Raw genomic sequence first — 23334 nt, 5'->3', positions numbered from 1 at the left:
GGGGTCTACAAGCCGCTCAGGCAAATCATATTGTCTAAAAATGCATTTTTCCATCAACAACATGACACCATCGCGCCAAGTGCGTGCTCTTTAAGTCAATTAGTGCGCATATAATACAGCCCGGCCACCGGCAAAATGTTTTTAATTGTAATTTTGAGGAATTTATCTGAATGTGCATGAACTATTTCTGTTCAAAATTGTTTGAAATGTTAAATGTTTAAATATTAACTGTCAGTTTATTGTACAGTGCCAACTGTACTACTATATAAGTACATATCTTCTATTGTTTCATTGAAAATAAAACAGCAAAGTCCATTTGACTGTCATCTGTCTTAATTATGAGACACAATTGTGTCAAAATCATGATTTTTTTTTTCATGCTTGAAATAAGAAATTATTACTTTAAAAAAGTAGGTTTATTTTCTACTCAGTGGCCTAGTGGTTAGAGTGTCCGACCTCAGATCGGTAGGTTGTGAGTTCAAACCCCGGCCGTGTCATACCAAAGACTATAAAAATGGAACCCATTACCTCCCTGCTTGGCACTCAGCATCAAAGGTTGGAATTGGGGGTTAAATCACCAAAAATTATTCCCGGGCGCGGCACCGCTGCTGCCCACTGCTCCCCTCACCTCCCAGGGGTTCAACAAGGGGATGGGCCAAATGCAGAGGACAAATTTCACCACACCTAGTGTGTGTGACAATCATTGGTACTTTAATTTTAACTTATACTTGTGAGTGTTGATGACACAGCTTTGCAACAGTTGATATTCTAGTTTCAAGCATTTTTTTACTCAATATAGGTCATACAATCTCAGCAACAAGCTGTAATATCTTACTGAGATAATTTAGGACCAAAACCCTTAAAACAAGTAAAAGACTGACATAAAATCTGCTTAGTGGAAAGAATGATCTTATTAGACAGAAAATAAGCAAATATCACCCTTATTTGAGATATTTAATCTTACTTAGATTTCAGTTTTTGCAGTGTATATACCGGTGCGCTCTATAGTCTGGAAAAACAGTACTCTTGTTTTGTCGAATAAGTTATAAAACTTCAATTTTAGTCACCTCTCATCATGTTTGACAGCCTTCGAACAAAATAATCTGGGTGCACTAATAATAACCACAAACGCCTTCAAAACAAATGCAACAGGAAAACGCTGCAAGTTCATGGTACAAAATGGAAGTTAGTCAGTCTTCGTGGCATTTTTATGTGTTCGTAGCGTTTTATCGTCTTATCAAGTTACTTCAAGGAACATCACATTGCATTTCAGTTCCTATCTGAAAAAGGAGTAGGAAGAAGCAAATAGTCTTGATTCAAATTGCTGTTTGAAAGCCTTTGTTTCTACTCATTATATGTAAAGTAAAGTACACGTCGCAATTAGAATGAAGAACAAATAGGTGGACGCCCAGAGTGAGGGACATTCTTCTACTTCCTGTCTCGCTTCCCTCGGACCAGTGTGTGTGATTATGTGCTACAGGATGTTGGTGATTGTGATGGGAGGACAAACACAGGTGTTTCCCTCACTCACTGTACTCTCTTCCTGATCAGCTGCCTACTATATGTTATTATTATTATTAGGGCTGGGCAATATGGCTGAAATCCGTATCACGATAAAAGTGTTTTGTATCGGTCCATAAAGATATTTATTGACATGTTTTATGACCGGTGGAAAATAAGGACCAGGGGGAAAATATATTTTATTTGAAGCATAACCTTCCTTGATTATAATGCCCTCAGCTATCAAGGCGGAAAGGAAATGTCAACACAAGCATGGGAAACAAACATTGTCAACAAAATAGTAAAATATCATTGAACACTTAACAATAACATCTTAAAATGAAGGTGCAAAAATAAGGAATATGTAAGAAATGCTTAATAAAGTGTGAAAATGTAAACAAAAAGAATGCTGATAAGAACTATTTCCTGCAGGTTTACTGCCAGGAAGTCACAGCTGTACTCTAAAGGGTAAGCGCAGCTAAGGAGGTGCGGTACTGTGTGGCTACGCAACTTCTAGTTTCCTGTGACGAAGAAAAAAAATGATCGAACGTTTTATCAAATACGTTTTTTGTTATCTATTGCGTGCCTGTCTTGATATATACTGATATCATTTTATCGCCCAACCCTGATCATTATTATTGTTATGCTTTTTACAAGTGCGGGCCGCTGACATATTCAAATGAACGACATATTCAAATTAGCCCGCCAGACGTCATGAGTCATAAGGTATCTTGCCCGCAGGGAGATTTTATTCATTAAAAAGTTCAAGTTCAAAGGTTGGAATTGGGGGTTAAATCACCAAAAATGATTCCCAGGCGCGGCCACCGCTGCTGCCCACTGCTCCCCTCACCTCCCAGTGTGTGTGTGACAATCAGTGGTACTTTAACTTTTAATTATTTTAATGCTGGTATTAGGTTTTTTCTAATTATACTCTGAACATTGTGGTGTGCAGCATTGACTTATATGACCCAAATACAAACAACCTCCCCTAGTCATTGTGCGAGAAAAAAAAAGAAAATAAAAATCCAACCAACACAAAATGTCAACAGACATGACGTATTTTTAAAAAAAACACCCATTCACCATAAAAAAAAAATTCTAAATTACACTCATTACATCATTACAATGCATGATGGGAAAAATGCAAAACACTCTTCACATATACTCATGTTTGGTACATTTTAGCTGCTTGATATTTCTGATTGTTTACAAAACTTTAAGAAGGTCGTCACGGAAGTAAACAAGGTCGGAGTCGAACTTTCACATACTCTTTAAATCCAGTTACATTAATTATATATCTAATTGTATTAATATACATATATGTATTGTACACATATATATGTATAGGTAGACCACATTTTTGTGGCCCAGTTCGGCCCCCCCAAGTCAAAAAGTTTGGACACTCCTGATTTATAATGTTGGAGACACCGCTCATGTTTCGGCTCTCTAATCTTGGGGCCAACGTGCTCATGACCTGCTGATGCAGAAAAAGTAGGTATGTTAAATGATTTAAAATGTAATATCGGAAATTATCGGTATCGGTTTCAAAAAGTAAAATTTATGACTTTTTAAAACGCTGCTGTGTACACGGACGTAGTGAGAAGTACAGAGCGCCAATAAACCTTAAAGGCACTGCCTTTGCGTGCCGGCCCAGTCACATAATATCTACGGCTTTTCACACACACAAGTGAATGCAATGCATACTTGGTCAACAGCCATACAGGTCACACTGAGGGTGGCCATATAAACAACTTTAACACTGTTACAAATATGCGCCACACTGTGAGCCCACACCAAACAAGAATGGCAAGCACATTTCGGGAGAACATCCGCACCGTAACACAACATAAACACAACAGAACAAATACCCAGAACCCCTTGCAGCAGTAACTCTTCCGGGATGCTACAATATACACCCCCCGCTGCCCCTTACCAACCCAACTCAACCCCGCCCCCCAACCCCACCCACCTCAACCTCCTCATGCTCTCTCAGGGAGAGCATGTCCCAAATTCCAAGCTGCTGTTTTGAGGCATGTTAAAAAAAAGAATGCACTTTGTGACTTCAATAATAAATATGGTAGTGCCATGTTGGCATTTTTTTCCATAACTTGAGTTGATTTATTTTGGAAAACCTTGTTACATTGTTTCTGTGAGCGCTTTGAGTATCTAATATTAGAAAAGCGCAATATAAAATCTAATCCATTATTATTATTATTATTATGAATGCCATCCAGCGGGGCTTCACAACAAAATTAGGCATAATAATGTGTTAATTCCACGACTGTATATATCGGTATCGATATGGTTATCGGAATCGGTAATTAAGAGTTGGACAATATCGGAATATCGGATATCGTCAAAAAAGCCATTATCGGACATCTCGAAGAAAAAGGAACAAATCAACCCGGATATTAATATCACAAAATTAGTGCTGTCAAAATGAACGCTTTAATGCGGATAAATCCAACATGACCATTAATTTGAAATAATTGTAACACAATTAAGCCATCTGCAGTGCAGAGTGACTGGAAAAACGCTGAAACTTAAATAAATTAGCGCATAAATAAGACAGAAGGAGTAACAGCTGCACATTAATTTGCATAAATGCTTATTTATAAAAATGTAACAGTGGTTAATAAACCTATTATGTCCATATATTCGCACGTAAAAACTGTCACCTATCTGCGCGCGCGGACTCATTTCGCGCACACACTAGGTGGCGACAAAGTGATAAGACTTTTAAAATGAACGCTATCCTCCCGCGGGTCTCGCCGGCCAATTTAAAGACGTGTACTAAAACACTTGCAAAGATGATGGGGCCGTGCTCTGGCTCCCACGCACTCTGGGAGTCGAATGTATTGTACATGCAAATTCACATATGCTCACATACGTACATAGGTACCTACGCTCCCACATGCATACACAAATACAGTACATATTTACCTACCTAATGTTCGTACATCCACACGCACATTCAATATACAAACATACACATACACATACTGTACATATACATTCACTGTACAAACACATATACACATTCTGTACATATACATTCATTGTACAAACACATATACACATTCTGTACATATACAAGTACATATGCATACTTACACTCATGCACATAATCACGTTTCATCAAACATATATTAACGTTGTTGCCCTAGGGTAAACTGGGTGTAACACATGGCACACTGACAAAGCTTAACCTATTGTGACTATAACAATCTACAAGGTTAATGTAGGTTGCTTCTCTTTCTCCCCCTCCATTTTTCTGCATTCTTTCGTATCTCAAGTTATCATTACGTATATGTATTGTTGCATTTAAACAACTGTATTGTTGATAATAAAGGTAAATTATTGGTATTGTTCATTATCAATAGCGCTATTTCTATTGGTATTTGTATTGATCCATTTGTAGTGTAATAATGCTCATTGTCATTTCTGTATTATTTTTTATTTTTCGCTAACTGCTTATTTGCTATTACTTTTACCATCATATTTGTACATGTCATATTTGCTGATGTTGCTCTATTGTTGTTGTTGTTGTTGTTTGCTGTTGTTGTTTTTGTCTCTCTGTCTAATCCCCCTCTTGTCCCCACAATTTCCCCCTCTGTCTTCTTTTTTTCTCTCTTTCTATCCCCTCCTGCTCCGGCCCGGCTGCAATAAATGATAATATAAATACATTTAATAAAGTCAAATACAAATAAGGCAACAAGAGAAGTATCCTACACTTCTCTTTTGTAAAGTAAATCTGAACAGCCGACATGGGCATCTACATCAACTATATGATTTGCCTGAGAAGCTGGACAGGACACAAAAAAAAAAAAAACACTTGCAAAGCGGATCTACTCGCCATGTGCAAAGTGGATTGCTGATCTTCAAAACGCCCACACCATACTGGGAGGAGAAAATGCAAATATAAATATTTAGCACGCGCAATATGATTTATCAACACTCCTCACTATTTAGCGTTGTATTTAGCATATCTGAGGAGTACGCGCAAATTGACACACGATTGACAGAGAATTTTCTGTGTCTATCAGCACATTCAAAATATTAGACACATTGTCTTTTCAGCAACACCCTTTTATAGTTTTAGAGCTGCTGGATGACTTAAGGGGCTGATCAAATTGAATTGCGACTTTTCATCTGCCGGCGTTATTTTTAATGTTTTTTTATTTATAATATATATTAACAAATATCTCATATATGAAAATACTCCTTGAAGTATGCATTTTTTTGCGTCTTTGGCACGGTAAGTGCATCCTATCTCCCGTTAAAGGGACCAATCAGAAAGGAGGCGAGTTGCTGGGCCGTGCCCCTAAGTGCCAAAAGGGAGAAACGTGTAAACAAAAAAATATACAGTATATATTATTTTCTTTCTTCACTCCTTGTTAGTGCAAAAATATTATCTATTTATGATTACTCCACAAAACGTGTATCATTAAAAATGGATGTTGCTGGGTTTATTCATCGCTGTGTCTAAAGAAAAGGAATAAAGTAGAATAAGACAAATTTAGACTGTTCATAATAACTAGAAATTTCTTTTCACTGCTTTTCTAAGCCTTGTGAAAAGTTCTTAAAGTCCCCTTGTTGGTGTTGCTGAACGTCCGAGTCGTGCATCATTTGTTTGTGGAGAGTTTATCTCCACTTTTTACTTGGCTGATCTCACTTTTGAGGCTCCGCGTAATCATTAACGGACATCGTTGTTTCCCCGTGACATTCCTCACCACTTGTTCACCACTTTGCTTTGCGTCCATGTGGGAAACTGAACACTTCAGAGGGTTGGTTGTGTTTCATCCTAACAAGTGAACACACACACACACACACACACACGCACACGGCGCCTCCAAGATAAATAGTCGTCTGTGGTTGTCTGATTCTAGAAACACTTCAATGAATACTACATTTATTTACAGTAAAGTTACCTTTAAGTTGACTTGTCTGGAACTTACACGTGTGAGAACGACATACACGTCACGTACATATTACAAATATGTACATTTAATTAGTTCTGTGTGCATGCGACCTAGCTTAGCAGTTAAATAGTATTACATTCCTAGTTCTTAGTAAATCAACTATGTACAGTGGCGGGCTGTGGTTTTCCCACCTAGGCCTTCTGTGATGTCCTACTTAGTCCGACTTTAATAAATACCCCTCAAAATACCATCATTTATGTCAGCACATGACCACGGCTGGAGAAATACTATACAGAAACAGACTTGTGGACTACTGGACATTGAATTACCTCAACAGTGTACTACATACCATTATTCGGCACATTTAAAAATCAATGAATCAGCATTTAAAACATACCTTACGTGGTACTGTCAGAATTAAAATAATTGTAAAGAACATATTACATGTGGAAAAATAAAAAAATGTAATATTTGAGAGTGAGAACCGATGATTTCCCTGTTGGCCGGGTGTGGCTCCGTTGCCCCTTCCTGCTTTTCGCAAATTGCAACTTGTCAATCAATCAATGTTTATTTATATAGCCCTGAATCACAAGTGTCTCAAAGGGCTGCACAAGCCACAACGACATCCTCGGTACAGAGCCCACGTAAGGGCAAGGAAAAACTCACCCCAGTGGGACGTCGATGTGAATGACTATGAGAACTTGTGATTGGATTCTCACTTGGGAGTGACAAGTGAAAATATCGATCACAGTCATGTTTAGCGTAAGGCTACCTAGATGGGCTACTGTCAACAACTCGTGATCTGATTGGCTATCGCAACTGTCTATCAACTGTCTATCCGGCAGAATTCATACAGCGCTGGCAACAAGCTTGCTGAATTCTGATGGGATAAAGGCTTTAACGTAAAAACAAGCAACACTGGAGCCTGATAAGACATGAATATAATATGATGAATACTTTATGGAAAGTAGATTCAAATTAACTTGTATTAATCTATAATCGTGATTTATGTTAGGCCAAACAGCACACAACTGACTATGTACTCACTAACTACTACTATGTGTGTGCTACTACAATAGTACTACATTGAATTGTACTATTTAGATGTATAGATATGTCTATCTTGTGTGATAGTGTGTGCTTAGCTGTTGTGTAGCTGTTAGTTCGTAGCATGTCTACTTTTTTGTAAATGACTTTCGTAAAATGGAACAAATTGTGTGCTTATTGACTGTTCAGGTTTGCACAAGTAAATAGATTACAGGAATGCTTTTTTCGGACATTATATCGAAAATATTAGATTAAAGCTGATATTCGAAATATATTTCCTTTATTGCTGATATCGGACATGCCTGTTTAAAGTTAACCGCACTTTGATAAATTAACGGACCACTGATATTGCTGATTTACTGGAGTACACTAACCCAAACAAAGTACCGTATTTTTCGATTATAAATCGCAGTTTTTTTCATAGTTTGGCCGGGGGTGTGATTTATACTCTGGAGCGATTTATGTGTGAAATTACGCCCAGGTAGTTAACAAGGAGATGAATATAAATTAATTTGCGTCATATAACGTACACTTAACAGCCCAATGTTCACTATTCTTTATTTATTTAAATTGCCTTTCAAATGTCTATTCTTGGTGTTGGATTTTATCAAATAAATTTCCCCAAAAAATGCGACTTATACTCTAGTGTGATTTATATATGTTGTTTTCCTTCTTTATTATGCATTTTCGGCCGGTGCGATTTATAATCCGAAAAATACGTTATTTACAACCCAAAAAAAAAAAAGTTGCGACCAAAAAAGTTTTGCAACCCCCAAAATAGATTTTACAACCCAACACATTTGTGACTAAAACATTTTTTTTAAATCCCCAAAAATATTTTACAACCCCTGTAAAAAAAAAATTCTGCCAAAAAAATTTGCAACCCTCCAAAAAAACATTTGCAACCTGAAAAAAAAAACGATTTGCCACTTCCAAAAAGATTTGAAATCAAGAACAAATTTTAAACTAAAGAGTTTTGCAACCCCAAAAAGATTTGCAACCCATCCATCCATCCATTTTCTACCACTTATTCCCTTTGGGGTCGCGGGGGGCGCTGGAGCCTATCTCAGCTACAATCGGGCGGAAGGCGGTGTACACCCTGGACAAGTCGCCACCTAATCGCAGGGCCAACACAGATAGACAGACAACATTCACACTCACATTCACACACTAGGGCCAATTTAGCAACCGCCTAGAAAAAATATTTGCAACTCCACCAAAAAGATTTGAAACCCGAAAAAATATTTGCAATCCATAAAAAGATGTTCAACGCCCCCAAAAAATTGCAATCCAGAAAAAGATTTGCAACCCCCCCAAAAAAGATTTGCAAACAAGAAATGTTTTGCAACCCCTTCACAAAAAAAGGTTTACAACCCCAGAAAAAAGCGATTCGTAACCTCAAAAAGAATTTGCAACCCCCATCCCTCAAAAGAATTTGAAACCAAGAAAAAAATTTTAACCAAAAAGAATAGTTTTGCAATCCAAAAAAAAGATTTACAACCCACATAAAGATTTGCAACCCCCCCTTAAAAATGTGCAATCCAAATAAAGATTTGCAACCCCACCAAAAATATTTTCAACCCCCCCAAAAATTTTGCAATCAAAAAAGGATTTTCAACGCTCCCAAAAAATTGCATTTCAGAAAAAGATTTGAAACCCCCAAAAAAGATTTAGAACCAGAAAAATATTGAAATAAAATTCAAATCCATTAGTTTTGGGGGGGTTTTGTTCCAGATCTTGTTTGTTTTGTTTGCATAATAATACACATTTCTCTGTATAGTGCACTACCAAGTGCACACTATAGCAAAAGATCACTTTTACTTGTTTTGATATTGTACAAAAATGTGTATCATGCATTTAATAAAATGTTGTTTTTTTCTCTCGTATTAATTAGAGCCTAAAATGAAAGTCTGTCATCGTCTGACATTTAAAGGAGGTTAACCGCGGCCTAAGAAACATTTTGTCTTTTGTGTCGCTAGCAAACAATAGTTGAAGTGTCTGCAAATGTCATCTGCTTATTGGATTAGCGTGTATTAGCTCGGCGACATTAGCGCTGCTCTATTAGGCTCGTGGGGAAAAATGGATATTGGTCGGTTTTGATGGTCCAGATGAAAAAGGTAATGATGTTCTCGGGGTTTAAACCGCATGCGGCGGTCATCACTGATGAGTAAGAATGTAATAATGTCGAGACGCAATGAGGGAAGGTCGTTTCCTGCTCGATGACCTCTTGGACCAACGTCTTAGTAGAAGTGAAGGTCAATGCAATGTAGAAGAAAATGTCTGTAGCCTGTAAAAGTTCCTGACAAACCTCCTTGAGGGAGGTAAAACTGTATGTAGACTTTGATGTTTCACGTTCTGGTGTTTCAGGACCAAAGACTGCGAGGTCGTGACGGGGAAGGAGATTCAGGTGACGGTCTGCAAGGAAGAGAAGGTCGTCTGTGGGGTGACCAAACACACCACCTGTGCTGACATCATTCAGGCATTACTAGACGATCACAGATCCATTGCAGAGAGCAAGCGGCTCCTGCATGGAGAGTCCAAAGACTTCTGTCTGCTAGAGCGCTGGAAGGGTTTCGAAAGAGCCTTGCCGCCACTCACCAGGATTCTGAGGCTGTGGAACGCTTGGGGCGACCAGAGACCCTTCATCCAATTTGTTCTGGTCAAAACCAGCGACTTCGTGCCCACGCGGGCCATGAAGGGTCCAAAGAGCAGAAGCAGCAGCAAGGCTGTGAGAAGCGTGAAGAACCTTCAGACGCTGCCTGTGGACAAGCAGAAGCGTGTGGTGAAGAAAGTCTTCAGGAAGCTGGAGAAGATTCACAAGGACGGCAAAGTGGAGATCCAGGACATGGTGCAGATCATTCTGGACCAGGACCACACCATCCAGGAGCAGATCCAGCGAATGAGGGATCTGGATTTTCAGACAACGCAGCTTCAGGTGCAGAAAGAAGGAGAAGAGTTTTTTGAGGACTGTGGATCCACTTTAAACCCAGAGCAGCTTGATGAGCTCCTGCACGCCAGTGAAGACGTCCACCAGCTGGAGCTTCAGCTTCAGAGGCACCAGGCCGTCATCACGCAGCTGAGTCACGACATCGATGCAGAGCTGAGGATGGCAGGCGAGCGGGAAGAAGCGAAGGCTTCTTCCTGGACCTACCGTGAGACCGACCAGTCTCTGCTGGCCGATCTGGAGAGGATGCAGGCGGAGCTGAGACGCAGCGTCTTGGCGGGCTTGGCCCTTTGTGGGCAAGCGGCGGAAGTGGATAAGCAGCTTCATCGGTCCGAGACCTCTCTGCTCTCCAGAGATCAGGAGTGCCGGCAGCTGGCCACTCAGCTCGGCTCGCTGCAAATGGGCGAAGCCGCAGAGGAGGCGCCTGTTGCCGTGAAAATGGAGACTCGGGCGGCAATGGTCAAGCAGGGCTTGTCCCTCGCCGACGTGACGGACACGGACTCTGACACTGGCATTAGTTCCACACACAGTCAGGACTCGCTGTCACCCGGCCAAAACTTTCATCCTCCACTGGACACGGACGTCTGACAAAAGGACTTGACAGCGTTTTCGACTCTATGCAAAACAAACATTGAAGGGGTCATATTGTGCAAAACCAACTTTTCTTACCTGTTGGTTCCTGTTTGTGTGTATTTGGAATCCGCATTAAATCCTGAAAATGTTAAATCAAACCATGGAGATTCGTCGGATATTTTATCCGGTTGTAGTCTAACATTGTAGTCAATAAGCTCCTACTTGTTCCTCAATCCTCTTGAAGGGGCAGACTGGCTCGTACATCAATCAATCAATCAGAGGTTATTTTTATAGCCCTTGATCACGAGTGATTAAGGGCTTAATCAAGACTACTCCGATGAGAGGCGAAACGTCTTCTAAGACAAACCAAACAGTCCAGTTGAGATTACAAAGACCTGGATGAATGACAACATTCATTGATAAAATGGGACTTAAATGCTTCTACTGAGGTAGCATCTCCAACTGTTACCGCTAGAACATTCCAGAGTACTGGAGTATCGAAAACGCTCTATAGCCCGCAGACTTTTTTGGGGCTCTGGGAATCACTAATAAGCCGCAGTTCTTAGAACGCAGATTTCTGTCCAGGACATATGGTACAATACAATCAGCAAGGTAGGATGGGGCTAGACTCAGCTGTTGCCATTTCTAATACAAAGTAGCGTATAGTTCTAACTTATATATGTCAGTAGACTCCATATGGAAATACCAACATCTACAACATGGCTGACGGGGTGGAGACGCAGTGAGTGGGTGTGGCCTGGAGGAGGACTTTGGCACGTAAATAAGACGGCCCACAAATGCTTGAAGATGATCTACGCAACATTTGGACCAAAGAATCACCATTACATTGTATGTGGACCACAAGGAAGTGTCTTAAATGTAGAAAAAAATATAACATGACCCCTTTAAAGAACATTGAGTCAGGAGAAGAACAGTCACTAATTAATCACCAGTTTTGAACAATTTTGTATCCTTGAAATATGCAATATTAGCACTCGAAATCACAATCTTGGTTACTTTACTTATGAAGTGTTTTATATTAAAACTCACTATTTATATGTTTGTAAATATACAACAAATATATCGTTATAGATGACCACCAGATGGATAGCACTAGGGTTTTAACGATAAACTGTATTATGTTAAACGGTTAATATTACCGTTTTAAATCAAAATGATCGTAAAATCATATTTGATAAAACTTTTATATAAACTCTGCTCATTTCCTGGAGAAGCAAGCTAGCGCTAGCTATCTTCAATACTGACACGAAAACAAGAGATGTTAACGTAATTCTTCATTAAAAAAAACGACATACCCATACTTGCCAACCCTCCCGGGAGACTCCCGAAATTCAGCGCCTCTCCCGAAAACCTCCCGGGACAAATTTTCTCCCAAAAATCTCCCGAAATTCAGGCGGACCTGAGTGACGTGTCGACAGCCTGTTTTCACGTCTGCTTTCCCACAATATAAACAGCGTGCCTGCCCAATCACGTTATAACTGTAGAATGATTGAGGGCGAGTTCTTGGTTTCTTATGTGGGTTTATTGTTAGGCAGTTTCATTAATGTCCTCCCAGCGCGGCAACAACACACAACAACAGCAGTCACGTTTTCATCTACCGTAAAGCAGTTCGCCTGCCGTAAACAGCAATGTTGTGACACTCTTAAACAGGGCAATACTGCCATCTAGTGTACATGCATATGTGACAATTACATCTAAGGCTTTTAGAGAGTGCAGCACACAACAAGGAGACGAAGCAGAATGCATCATCAGAGAGGGTGTTCAGCATGGTTAGAAAAATAGTGACAGAGAATAGAACAAGGATGGACAATTCAAACCTTAACTCAACAATGAGTAGATGAGTGTTATGTGTGTGTATATGTGTAAATAAATGGACACTGAAATTCAAGTATTTCTCTTATTTATATATATATATATATATATATATATATATATATATATATATATATATATATATATATATATATAAAATAAATATATATATACTTGTATATATAGCTAAAATTCACTGAAAGTCAAGTATTTCATATATATATATATATATATATATATATATATATATATATATATATATATATATATATATATATATATATGAAATACTTGACTTGGTGAATTCTAGCTGTAAATATACTCCTCTCCTCTTAACCACGCCCCCCCACCTCCCGAAATCTGAGGTCTCAAGGTTGGCAAGTATGGACGTACCCGCATATAAACGTGTAAAAAACATTACAGTCTGAGTAACTATGATGTTGAATTGTGTACATTAAACCTACAACCTTTGCTCTTAGACATAGACATTGATCGATACTCGAAGCAATACGACAACGGGAAGTGAATCTGCGTGACGTCACATAAACCGGATGTTATGCACCCAACACACGTTTGTTTATGTATCATTAAAAAATTAGGGTTTTTTTGTAATGATTCGATTCAGAATATATTCTCGATTTTAAACCGATTTTCGCAATGCATTATTTTGTTATGATAATTTGGTTACAGTTGTAATGCAATTTTTTTTTTAAAACAGGTTACAGGTAAGAAAAGCTTCTGGTTGCATGAAAATGGCCTCAAAACGGCTTTAAATTGTTTTTATTATTCTTTAAAAGAAAGTATTAATAATAATTACCTATATATATATATATATATATATATTTAAAAATATATATATCGATTTTTTTTTAAATTATGATTGATTGATTGAGACTTTTATTAGTTGATTGCACAGTACAGTACATATTCCACTAAATGGTAACACCCGAATAAGTTTTTCAACTTGTTTAAGTCGGGGTCCACGTTAATCAATTCATGGAGTTGGGATGAAAATAAATCGCGATTCGAATGTGAATCAAGTTTGCTTGTGCACCCCTCGAGGAAGATAAACTAATTCAAACACTCAAATGAAAATAAAATGGTTCTTAAGTAGACAATATTATTATGTGAAATATTTCTTCTGCCAAGAAAGTATTTTGTGTGGCTATTAATTTATTGTATTTATGTATTTTTGTAAAACTTAAAACTAAGTGTGTTACATCCCTACATGTTTATATTACATGCCATTTATATTTTGCATTTTTTACTACTTTTGTAAAAAAAAAAAAAAACTGTATTTTTATGGGCCTGCTGGCGTATGCAAATCAATGCGGCCCATCTTATTATTCCTCATACTTATTCTTTATGTATTATTATTATGGGCCTGCTTGTGAATCAAAAGCTGAAGTTGGACGCAGTATCTTGACAAAAAGTTAAGATATAGATCCTATGGGCCCTCCATAAATAATAATAAAATACACACATTGATGGTAAGATATATTTGTAACCACGGCCGCCCTGGAAGACACTGACGAAAACATAGCTGCCATTTTGCACCAATGGCCTTTCTGACCACCACTGAATATTCATTCACATTCACACATCAAGAAGTCTTGCCCAAGGACACAACAGCAGTCACTGGGACTGAGAAAGTGGGGTTGGGACCACCAACCCTCTCATTTCTGGAAGGTTTGTTCTACCTTCTGCTATCAGACCGTTATTGTCAATAAAGTGCCTGCTCAAAACGTTTCTATCTCCTATTTCTTATTTTTGAAGTTCTACTTAAAGGGGAACATTCTCACCAGACCTATGTAAGCGTCAATATATACCTTGATGTTGCAGAAAAAAGACCATATATTTTTTTAACCGATTTCCGAACTCTAAATGGGTGAATTTTGGCGAATTAAACGCCTTTCTAATATTCGCTCTCGGAGCGATGACGTCACATCGGGAAGCAATCCGCCATTTTCTCAAACACCGAGTCAAATCAGCTCTGTTATTTTCCGTTTTTTTCGACTGTTTTCCGTACCTTGGAGACATCATGCCTCGTCGGTGTGTTGTCGGAGGGTGTAACAACACGAACAGGGACGGATTCAAGTTGCACCAGTGGCCTAAAGATGCGAAAGTGGCAAGAAATTGGACGTTTGTTCCGCACACTTTACCGACGAAAGCTATGCTCCGACAGAGATGGCAAGAATGTGTGGATATCCTGCGACACTCAAAGCAGATGCATTTTCAACGATAAAGTCAAAGAAATCTGCCGCCAGACCCCCATTGAATCTGCCGGACCTCGGTAGCACGGCAAGCAATGGCGGCAGTTTGTTCCCGCAGACGAGCGAGCTAAACCCCCTGGATATCTTGGCTCACACCGTCCCAAGATGATCAAGAGAAGAATATTGACCCTAGCTTCCCTGGCCTGCTGACATCAACTCCAAAACTGGACAGATCAGCTTTCAGGAAAAGAGCACGGATGAGGGTATGTCTACAGAATATATTAATTGATGAAAATTGGGCTGTCTGCACTCTCAAAGTGCATGTTGTTGCCAATTGTATTTCATATGCTGTAAACCTAGTTCATAGTTGTTAGTTTCCTTTAATGCCAAACAAACACATACCAATCGTTGGTTAGAAGGCGATCGCCGAATTCGTCCTCGCTTTCTCCCGTGTCGCTGGCTGTCGTGTCGTTTTCGTCGTTTTCGCTTGCATACGGTTCAAACCGATATGGCTCAATAGCTTCAGTTTCTTCTTCAATTTCGTTTTCACTACCTGCCTCCACACTACAACCATCCGTTTCAATACATGCATAATCTGTTGAATCGCTTAAGCCGCTGAAATCCGAGTCTGAATCCGAGCTAATGTCGCTATAGCTTGCTGTTCTTTCCGCCATGTTTGTTTGTGTTGGCTTCACTATGTGACGTCACAGGAAAATGGACGGGTGTTTATAACGATGGTTAAAATCAGGCACTTTGAAGCTTTTTTTAGGGATATTGCGTGATGGGTAACATTTTGAAAAAAACTTTGAAAAATATAATAAACCATTCTGAAATTGTGATAATGTTCCCCTTTAAAAACATAACAATGCTAGTCATGATCAGTTCCCGACGATAAAAAAGTTGTATATCAGTCAAGTAATGACAATTGATGGCTGATGGTTAGATTTTTCCCCGCCAGGCTCTGCCCACTGCGAATGGGTACGAATATGTGCTGAGCCATCTAGAACTTCAATGTGTCATCCTTATCATTTGTACCAATTATTTTTAAGATCGGAACTTGTGGAGCTGAGTTAGAAATGTTAAAAGTTTCGTGGCGAACCATCAGATCAAAGTTTGGCGCCAAAGCCACGCCCACATCCTGTGTTATAGGCTAAATTATTTCGCAGTTTATCATGGCCTATCCGTTTAGTATCTGTCGTTTTAATCGCGGTTCATTTAAACCAAGTCCCTTGGAGGAGCTCGTTTAAGTACGACTCTGTTTTTTGGCCTGAAAATGGCCGACTTCCTGTTTGTTTTCAAATATGGGTCCTTGGGGCTTTTACGTGCGTCCTGTCATTAAGGACGTCTCCACCGGTTTTTGTGACGACACGTGAATCTGGTGGGAGGGGCTAATTTTTGTTTTACTTATCAAGGAGGCGCTTAAGGGTCATTTTTGATATTTTGGAAGCGCGTTGTTTGATGCATCACTGCCAACACACAAGGTGTGAGACAGGTGCGTCTAATAAATAGGGTGCACACTGTTTAAAAATAATTAAATTAAGCAACATTTTCCAATTAAGTTTTGTGATCTTTGTTTTTGGGTTTTTTAAGTTGGTAAACTTTGTATTGAGTTGGTGACAAGTTGAAAAGGCAAGAAAGTAAAGTAAGATTTCCCCCCCAAAAAACTCTAAAAGTTAAGTTTGACAAATATAAAAATTAATTAAGATCAACATTAATGTATACGTTGGCAAAACGTCATATAAATAAGATACATACAGTATAAGGCTGCAGCTAACAATTATTTTAGTAATCTATCGATTAGTTTGTTCGATTGAGAGATCAAATAAAACACTTTTAATCTCAATGTGTGTTTTAAAGAAAATAGTTAAAACAAAGATAATTCATCCGTTGTGGTGAAGAAGGAGCTGAGCCGGAAGGCAAAGCTCTCGATTTACCGGTCGATCTACGTTCCCATCCTCACCTATGGTCATGAGCTTTGGGTCATGACCGAAAGGACAAGATCACGGGTACAAGCGGCCGAAATGAGTTTCCTCCGCCGAGTGGCGGGGCTCTCCCTTAGAGATAGGGTGAGAAGCTCTGTCATTCGGGAGGAGCTCAAAGTAAAGCCGCTGCTCCTCCACATCGAGAGGAGCCAGATGAGGTGGTTCGGGCATCTGGTCAGGATGCCACCCGAACGCCTCCCTAGGAAGGTGTTTCGGGCACGTCCGACCGGTAGGAGGCCACGGGGAAGACCCAGGACACGCTGGGAAGACTATCTCTCCCGGCTGGCCTGGGAACGCCTCGGGATCCCCCGGGAGGAGCTGGACGAAGTGGCTGGGGAGAGGGAAGTCTGGGCTTCCCTGCTTAAGCTGCTGCCCCCGTGACCCGACCTCAGATAAGCGGAAGAAGATGGATGGATGGATGGAAGATAATTCATAAACTCCCTTACATTCTATTTACCTTTTATATTTACCTTCCATTTACCATTTATTTACCTTATATTACCTTTTATTCAGACTCCTTAACCTTCTATTTGCCTTTTATTTACCCTATTTTAACTTTTATTCACCTTTTACCTTTTTGTAAATGTGTACCTTCTATTTATTTATTTTGCCTTCCTGTACCTTCTATTTACTTTTTATTTACCTTTTACTTGCCTTCTTTTACATGTTATTCACCTTCATTTACCTTCTATTTACATTACTTTAGCTTCTATTTAACTTTGTTTACCTTTTCTTTACTTTATATCAACCTTATAAATTTAGTTTCTGTTTTATATTATTTTACCTTCTATTACCTTTTATTTACCTTATGTTCAGACTCCCTAACCTTCTATTTGCCTTTTATTTACCTTATTTTGACTTTTTTTAAACGTTTAATCACCTTCTTTTTCCTTTTTGCAAATGTGTATCTTCTATTTATCTATTTTACCTTCCTCTACCTTCTATTTACCTTTTACTTGCCTTCTTTTACCTTTTATTCACCTTCCTTTACCTTCTATTTACATTACTTTAGCTTCTATTTAATTTTCTTTACCCTTTCTTTACTTTATATCAACCTTATATATTTAGTTTCTACTTTAAATAATTTTACCTTTTATTTACTTTCTATTTCGAATCCCTAACCTACTATTTGCCTTTTTATTTACCCTATTTTAACTTTTTTACATTTTATTCGCCTTCTTTTTCCTTTTTGTAAATGTGTACCTCCTATTTATCTATTTTACCTTCCTGTACTTTCTATTTGCTTTTTATTTACCTTTTAATTGCCTTCTTTTACCTTCTATTTGCATTACTTGAGCTTCTATTTAACTTTCTTTACCTTTTCTTTACTTTATATCAACCCTATTTTACCTTTTTATTTGCCTTCCATTTACCTTGTTTTACCATTAATTTACTTTTGTTTACCTTGTTTTAACTTTTTTTTTCTTAGTTTTTTGTAAAGGTTTACATTCTATTTACCTTTTTCAACCTTCCATTTACCTTCTTTTCCCTTTTATTCACTTTTTATTACATTTTAATCACCTTCAGTTTACTTTTTTTAACATTCATTCACCTTCTTTTCCCTTTTTTACCTTCTCTTATCTATTATTGACCTTTTTTTACCTTATTCTGACTCCGATTTAGCTTGTAATTTAGACGTAATTGAAACAACGAAACCAAAATAAAAGTGATAATGTGAGGCAAGTGTTCTTTTCATGAATGATTATTGAAGGCATTTTAACTCCCAAAGTGTTGTCTTCTTGTCAAACGCGCGACTGACAGACTGGTCTTTGTGCTGCGGGCAGACGGGGGGCCACGCTGGGGGAAGGTATCAATTTCACGGGATGAAAATATCTTAACCCCCTTCTTCTTCCTCCTCCTCCTCTCGGCGGCGGTGAAGATCCTCAAAGCTCTTACACCGGTAACTGTTAGGAGGCTGACGCTCTTATTGTGGAGGGTCAGTCGTGGGTCAGCAAAAACATGACTTTGCACGCCAGCAGCGGGAAACCTCGTGGTCGTCCGTCAGCACAGCTCCTGTCCGACAGGACCCGCCAAGACGTCCGATGGTTGCCGAGCATGAAGACGCGTCTCACAGAGCGGCACAAGCTGAGGCACGTTCGAGAGCCTGCGGGCTATTTGGCAGCACTTCCAAGAGTCATTTCATCAAACACAAAATGTGTGCCTTACATTGCAAAATACGTATCCGTCCAAAAATACTCATCATGCACATCACTGCAAACCTGCGTCAAGTCCGAATCAATCGCGATTCTTATTTGGAACGATTCTTAATAGATTCTAAAAATTCTAGGTAGAATTTTGTTAAACCAAACCAGTTTTCTTTGAAGTAATATAGAAATGTATCAGGGCTGTTTATCTATTTAATGGAGGCATGTAGTTCATCATAGAACTGGCACCCAATGTTACTAAAAGTATTGTTTTTAAACCGAGAATTTAATCGTTTACCCAATCGAACCATGTGGTACCCAAAAATTTACAGCCCTACAAAACATGTACGCCTGATTCGGTCCCCAGAACACTAAACGATGCTGTTCCACCCCAGACCAGTAGGTGGTCTGCTGGGTCACTTTAGTGGACTACAACAATCAAAATGACATTTTCACCCACCTCACTTAGCAAACCAAGTCTAAATGTAAACGTGTTGTGCAGTCGGAGGTTTGGTTTCGTGATGGAAACACTCCAGGATCTCAGAGCGCCGGAGGTGGCTCTTACAGCAGCAATTTGAAGGAAAGCCATTTTCAAAACAGCTTAGTGAGTCAAGTTGAGACTGTCGTTAGCGCCAGATGCTGATGATGAGACACTTAGGTAGACGTGTCTCTTCAGCGTGAACTATTCGCATGGCGGGGGTCACGATTTCGTCTTGCAAAGAGTTCACCAGATTGAACAAAAGGCCAGAACCCAAGTTGTGTTTTAGGAAAACGTCCACGTACCCGGACCAAGGTGACCCCCCTGTGGTCTCTGGTCAGAGAGGGTTCATTAGCCCAGTAAGGCAAACATTCTTTGAGAAGGCAAACTCAGGAGTTGTGGTGGTTATTGACCTGAGGGATCAGTGAGTGTCAACATATTCACCATATGTTTGTATGTACGTATGTTTCTATGTATGTATGTTTCTATTTGTGTATGTATGTATGTTTCTATGTATGTATGTACGTATGTTTCTATTTGTTTATGTATGTATGTTTCTATTTGTGTATGTATGTATGTATATATGTACACATGTGTATGTTTCTATTTGTGTATGTACGTATGTATGTATGTACGTACGTACGTATGTTTGTATGTATGTACATATGTTTGTATGTATGTTTGTATGTACGTATGTTTTTATGTATGTTTTTTAATTTGTGTATGTATGTATGTTTCTATGTATGTATGTACGTATGTTTCTATTTGTGTATGTATGTATGTTTCCATTTGTGTATGTATGTATGTATGTATGTATGTATATATGTACACGTGTGTATGTTTCTATTTGTGTATGTACGTATGTATGTATGTATGTATGTACGCAAGTATGTTTGTATGTATGTACATATGTTTGTATGTATGTTTGTATGCGTGTATGTATGTACGTATGTTTCTATGTATGTATGTATGTACGTATGTTTCTATTTGTGTATATACGTATGTATGTATGTATGTATGTATGTATGTATGTATGTATGTGTGTATCTATGTACATATGTTTGTATGTATGTTTGTATGCGTGTATGTATGTTTCTATGTATGTATGTACGTATGTTTCTATTTGTGAATATACTTAGGTTTCTATTTGTGTATGTACGTATGTTTCTATTTGTGTATGTACGTATGTATGTATGTATACATGTACACATGCATGTTTCTATTTGTGTATATACGTATGTATGTATGTATGTATGTTTGTATGTATGTATGCGTGTAAGTATGTACATATGTTTGTATGTATGTATGTTTGTATGCGTGTATGTACGTACATATGTTTGTATGTATGTTTGTATGCGTGTATGTATGTACGTACGTTTCTATTTGTGTACAGTATGTACGTATGTTTCTATTTGTGTATGTCCGTATGTTTCTATTTGTGTATGCACGTTTGAATGTATGTATATATGTACACATGTATGTATGTTTCTATTTGTGTATATACGTATGTATGTATGTTTGTATGTATGTATGTATGCGTGTATGTATGTACATATGTTTGTATGTATGTATGTTTGTATGTGTGTATGTATGTACGTATGTTTGTATGTACGTATGTTTCTATTTGTGTATGTATGTATGTATGTATTTATGTATGTACGTATGTTTGTACAGTATGTATGTGTGCATGTATGTACATATGTTTGTATGTATGTATGTACGCATATGTTTGTATATACGTATGTTTCTATTTGTGTATGTATGTATGTATGTATGTATGTACGTACGTACGTATGTTTGTATGTATGCATGTATATACAGTATGTACGTATGTACTTATGTGTGTATGTATGTATGTTTGAATGTATGTAAGTTTGTATGTATGCATGTGTGTACGTATGTACTGTATGTGTGTATGTTTGTATGTATGTATGTATGTATGTGTGTGTGTGTGTTCATGCATGTATAAATACAACTCATAAATAAATGAATGTTTGGGCCCAGGTTTTGGTTTTACATTTTGTTCTTAGGACATTCAATCGATTGCAACCGGACTGTTCAGTTTGTCTTAGAAGATGTTTGTCGCTCATCGAGTAGTCTTCATGTCCACATACTTACCCTATTTTTCGGACTATAAGTCGCAGTTTTTTTCACAGTTTGGCCGGGGGTGCGACTTATACTCAGGAGCGACTTCTGTGTGAAATTATTAACACATTACCGTAAAATATCAAATAATATTATTTAGCTAATTCACGTAAGAGACTAGACGTATAAGATTTCATGGGATTTAGCGATCGGGAGTGACAAGATTGTTTGGTAAACGTATAGCATGTTCTATATGTTATAGTTATTTGAATGACTCTTACCATAATATGTTACGTTAACATACCAGGCACGTTCTCAGTTGGTTATTTATGCGTCATATAATGTTCACTATTCTTTATTTATTTTAAATTGCCTTTCAAATGTCTATTCTTGGTGTTGGTTTTTATCAAATACATTTCCCCACAAAATGCGACTTATACTCAAGTGCGACTTATATTTGTTTTTTTCCTTCTTTATTATGCATTTTCGGCCGGTGCGACTTATACTCCGAAAAATACGGTAGATTGGTGACATCTCGTTTGCTCGGTGCTGAGGTCCAAACTACTCATCCTGAAACAGCAGGCGAATATACACACACAGGAATGGTCTCGTTCTTTGGAAGTGTAAAAAAGACTCGCGTCTACATCAACAAACGTTAATTGAGAATAGAATCGTTCGTACACAATATCTTATCGAACCTTTCTGTTATTAAATTAGAGCATACTTGCCAACCTTGAGACCTCCGATTTCGGGAGGTGGGGGGTGGGGGGTGGGGGGCGTGGTCGGGGCGGGGCGGGGGGCGTGGTTGGGGGCGTGGCTAAGAGGGGAGGAGTATATTTACAGCTAGAATTCACCAAGTCAAGTATTTCATATATATATATATATATATATATATATATATATATATATATATAAGAAATACTTGACTTTCAGTGAATTCTAGCTATATACAGTATATATTTATTTTATTTTATATATATATATATATATATATATATATATATATATATATCTATATATATATATATATATATATATATATATATAATATATATATATATACTGTATATAAATAAAATAAATACTTGAATTTCAGTGTTCATTTATTTACACATATACACACACATAACACTCATCTACTCATTGTTGAGTTAAGGGTTGAATTGTCCATCCTTGTTCTATTCTCTGTCACTATTTTTCTAACCATGCTGAACACCCTTTCGCAGGTACCCAGAAAGGTTTCGAGTACCACCAAAAAAACTGAATCTCTGAAGACAGTATAAAAATCTGTGTTAAAGGTGTACAAATACTGTTTGTATACATGTTATTTTTTACAAATGAGGGTTAAAAGTTCAGTCCTAAAAAAAAAAAAAAAGAATGTGGCTTAAGTACAGTTTTTTAATTGAGCTGCTGCATTTTTTGGTTGGGTTGTTTATTTATTTTGAGTAACTTCTATACATTTCTAAAAGGGGAGGAATGTAATAGAGTGATCTATGTTTGTCTGTTGCCATCTCCTGGTGAATGTTGGCTATAGCGTACTGGGGCTACTTTTTGGTTGGCCAACGATTTACGTGGTGTTGCGCACCTGACGTCACTCAGGTCCGCATGGAGCT

General features: G+C 38.2%; 1 protein-coding gene across 7 annotated transcripts in view; it reads left to right on the top strand.

Annotated features, from left to right (window-relative positions):
* Positions 1 to 11144, top strand: part of rassf9 (Ras association domain family member 9) — a 40822-nt gene extending 29678 nt beyond the window's left edge. For all 7 annotated transcript variants that reach the window (XM_061924737.1, XM_061924741.1, XM_061924740.1 and 4 more), the window contains one exon: positions 9837 to 11144. In XM_061924737.1, the coding sequence (XP_061780721.1) occupies positions 9837 to 11001 (1165 nt within the window). In that variant the 3' untranslated portion in view covers positions 11002 to 11144. The remainder of the gene's footprint in view (positions 1 to 9836) is intronic.
* The last annotated feature ends 12190 nt before the right edge of the window (positions 11145 to 23334 follow it).

Source organism: Nerophis lumbriciformis, linkage group LG29, assembly GCF_033978685.3.
Source record: "Nerophis lumbriciformis linkage group LG29, RoL_Nlum_v2.1, whole genome shotgun sequence".
NCBI lineage: Eukaryota > Metazoa > Chordata > Actinopteri > Syngnathiformes > Syngnathidae > Nerophis > Nerophis lumbriciformis.
The sequence above is the reverse complement of the archived record's forward strand: the minus strand, read 5'-3'. Positions and strand labels throughout refer to the sequence as shown.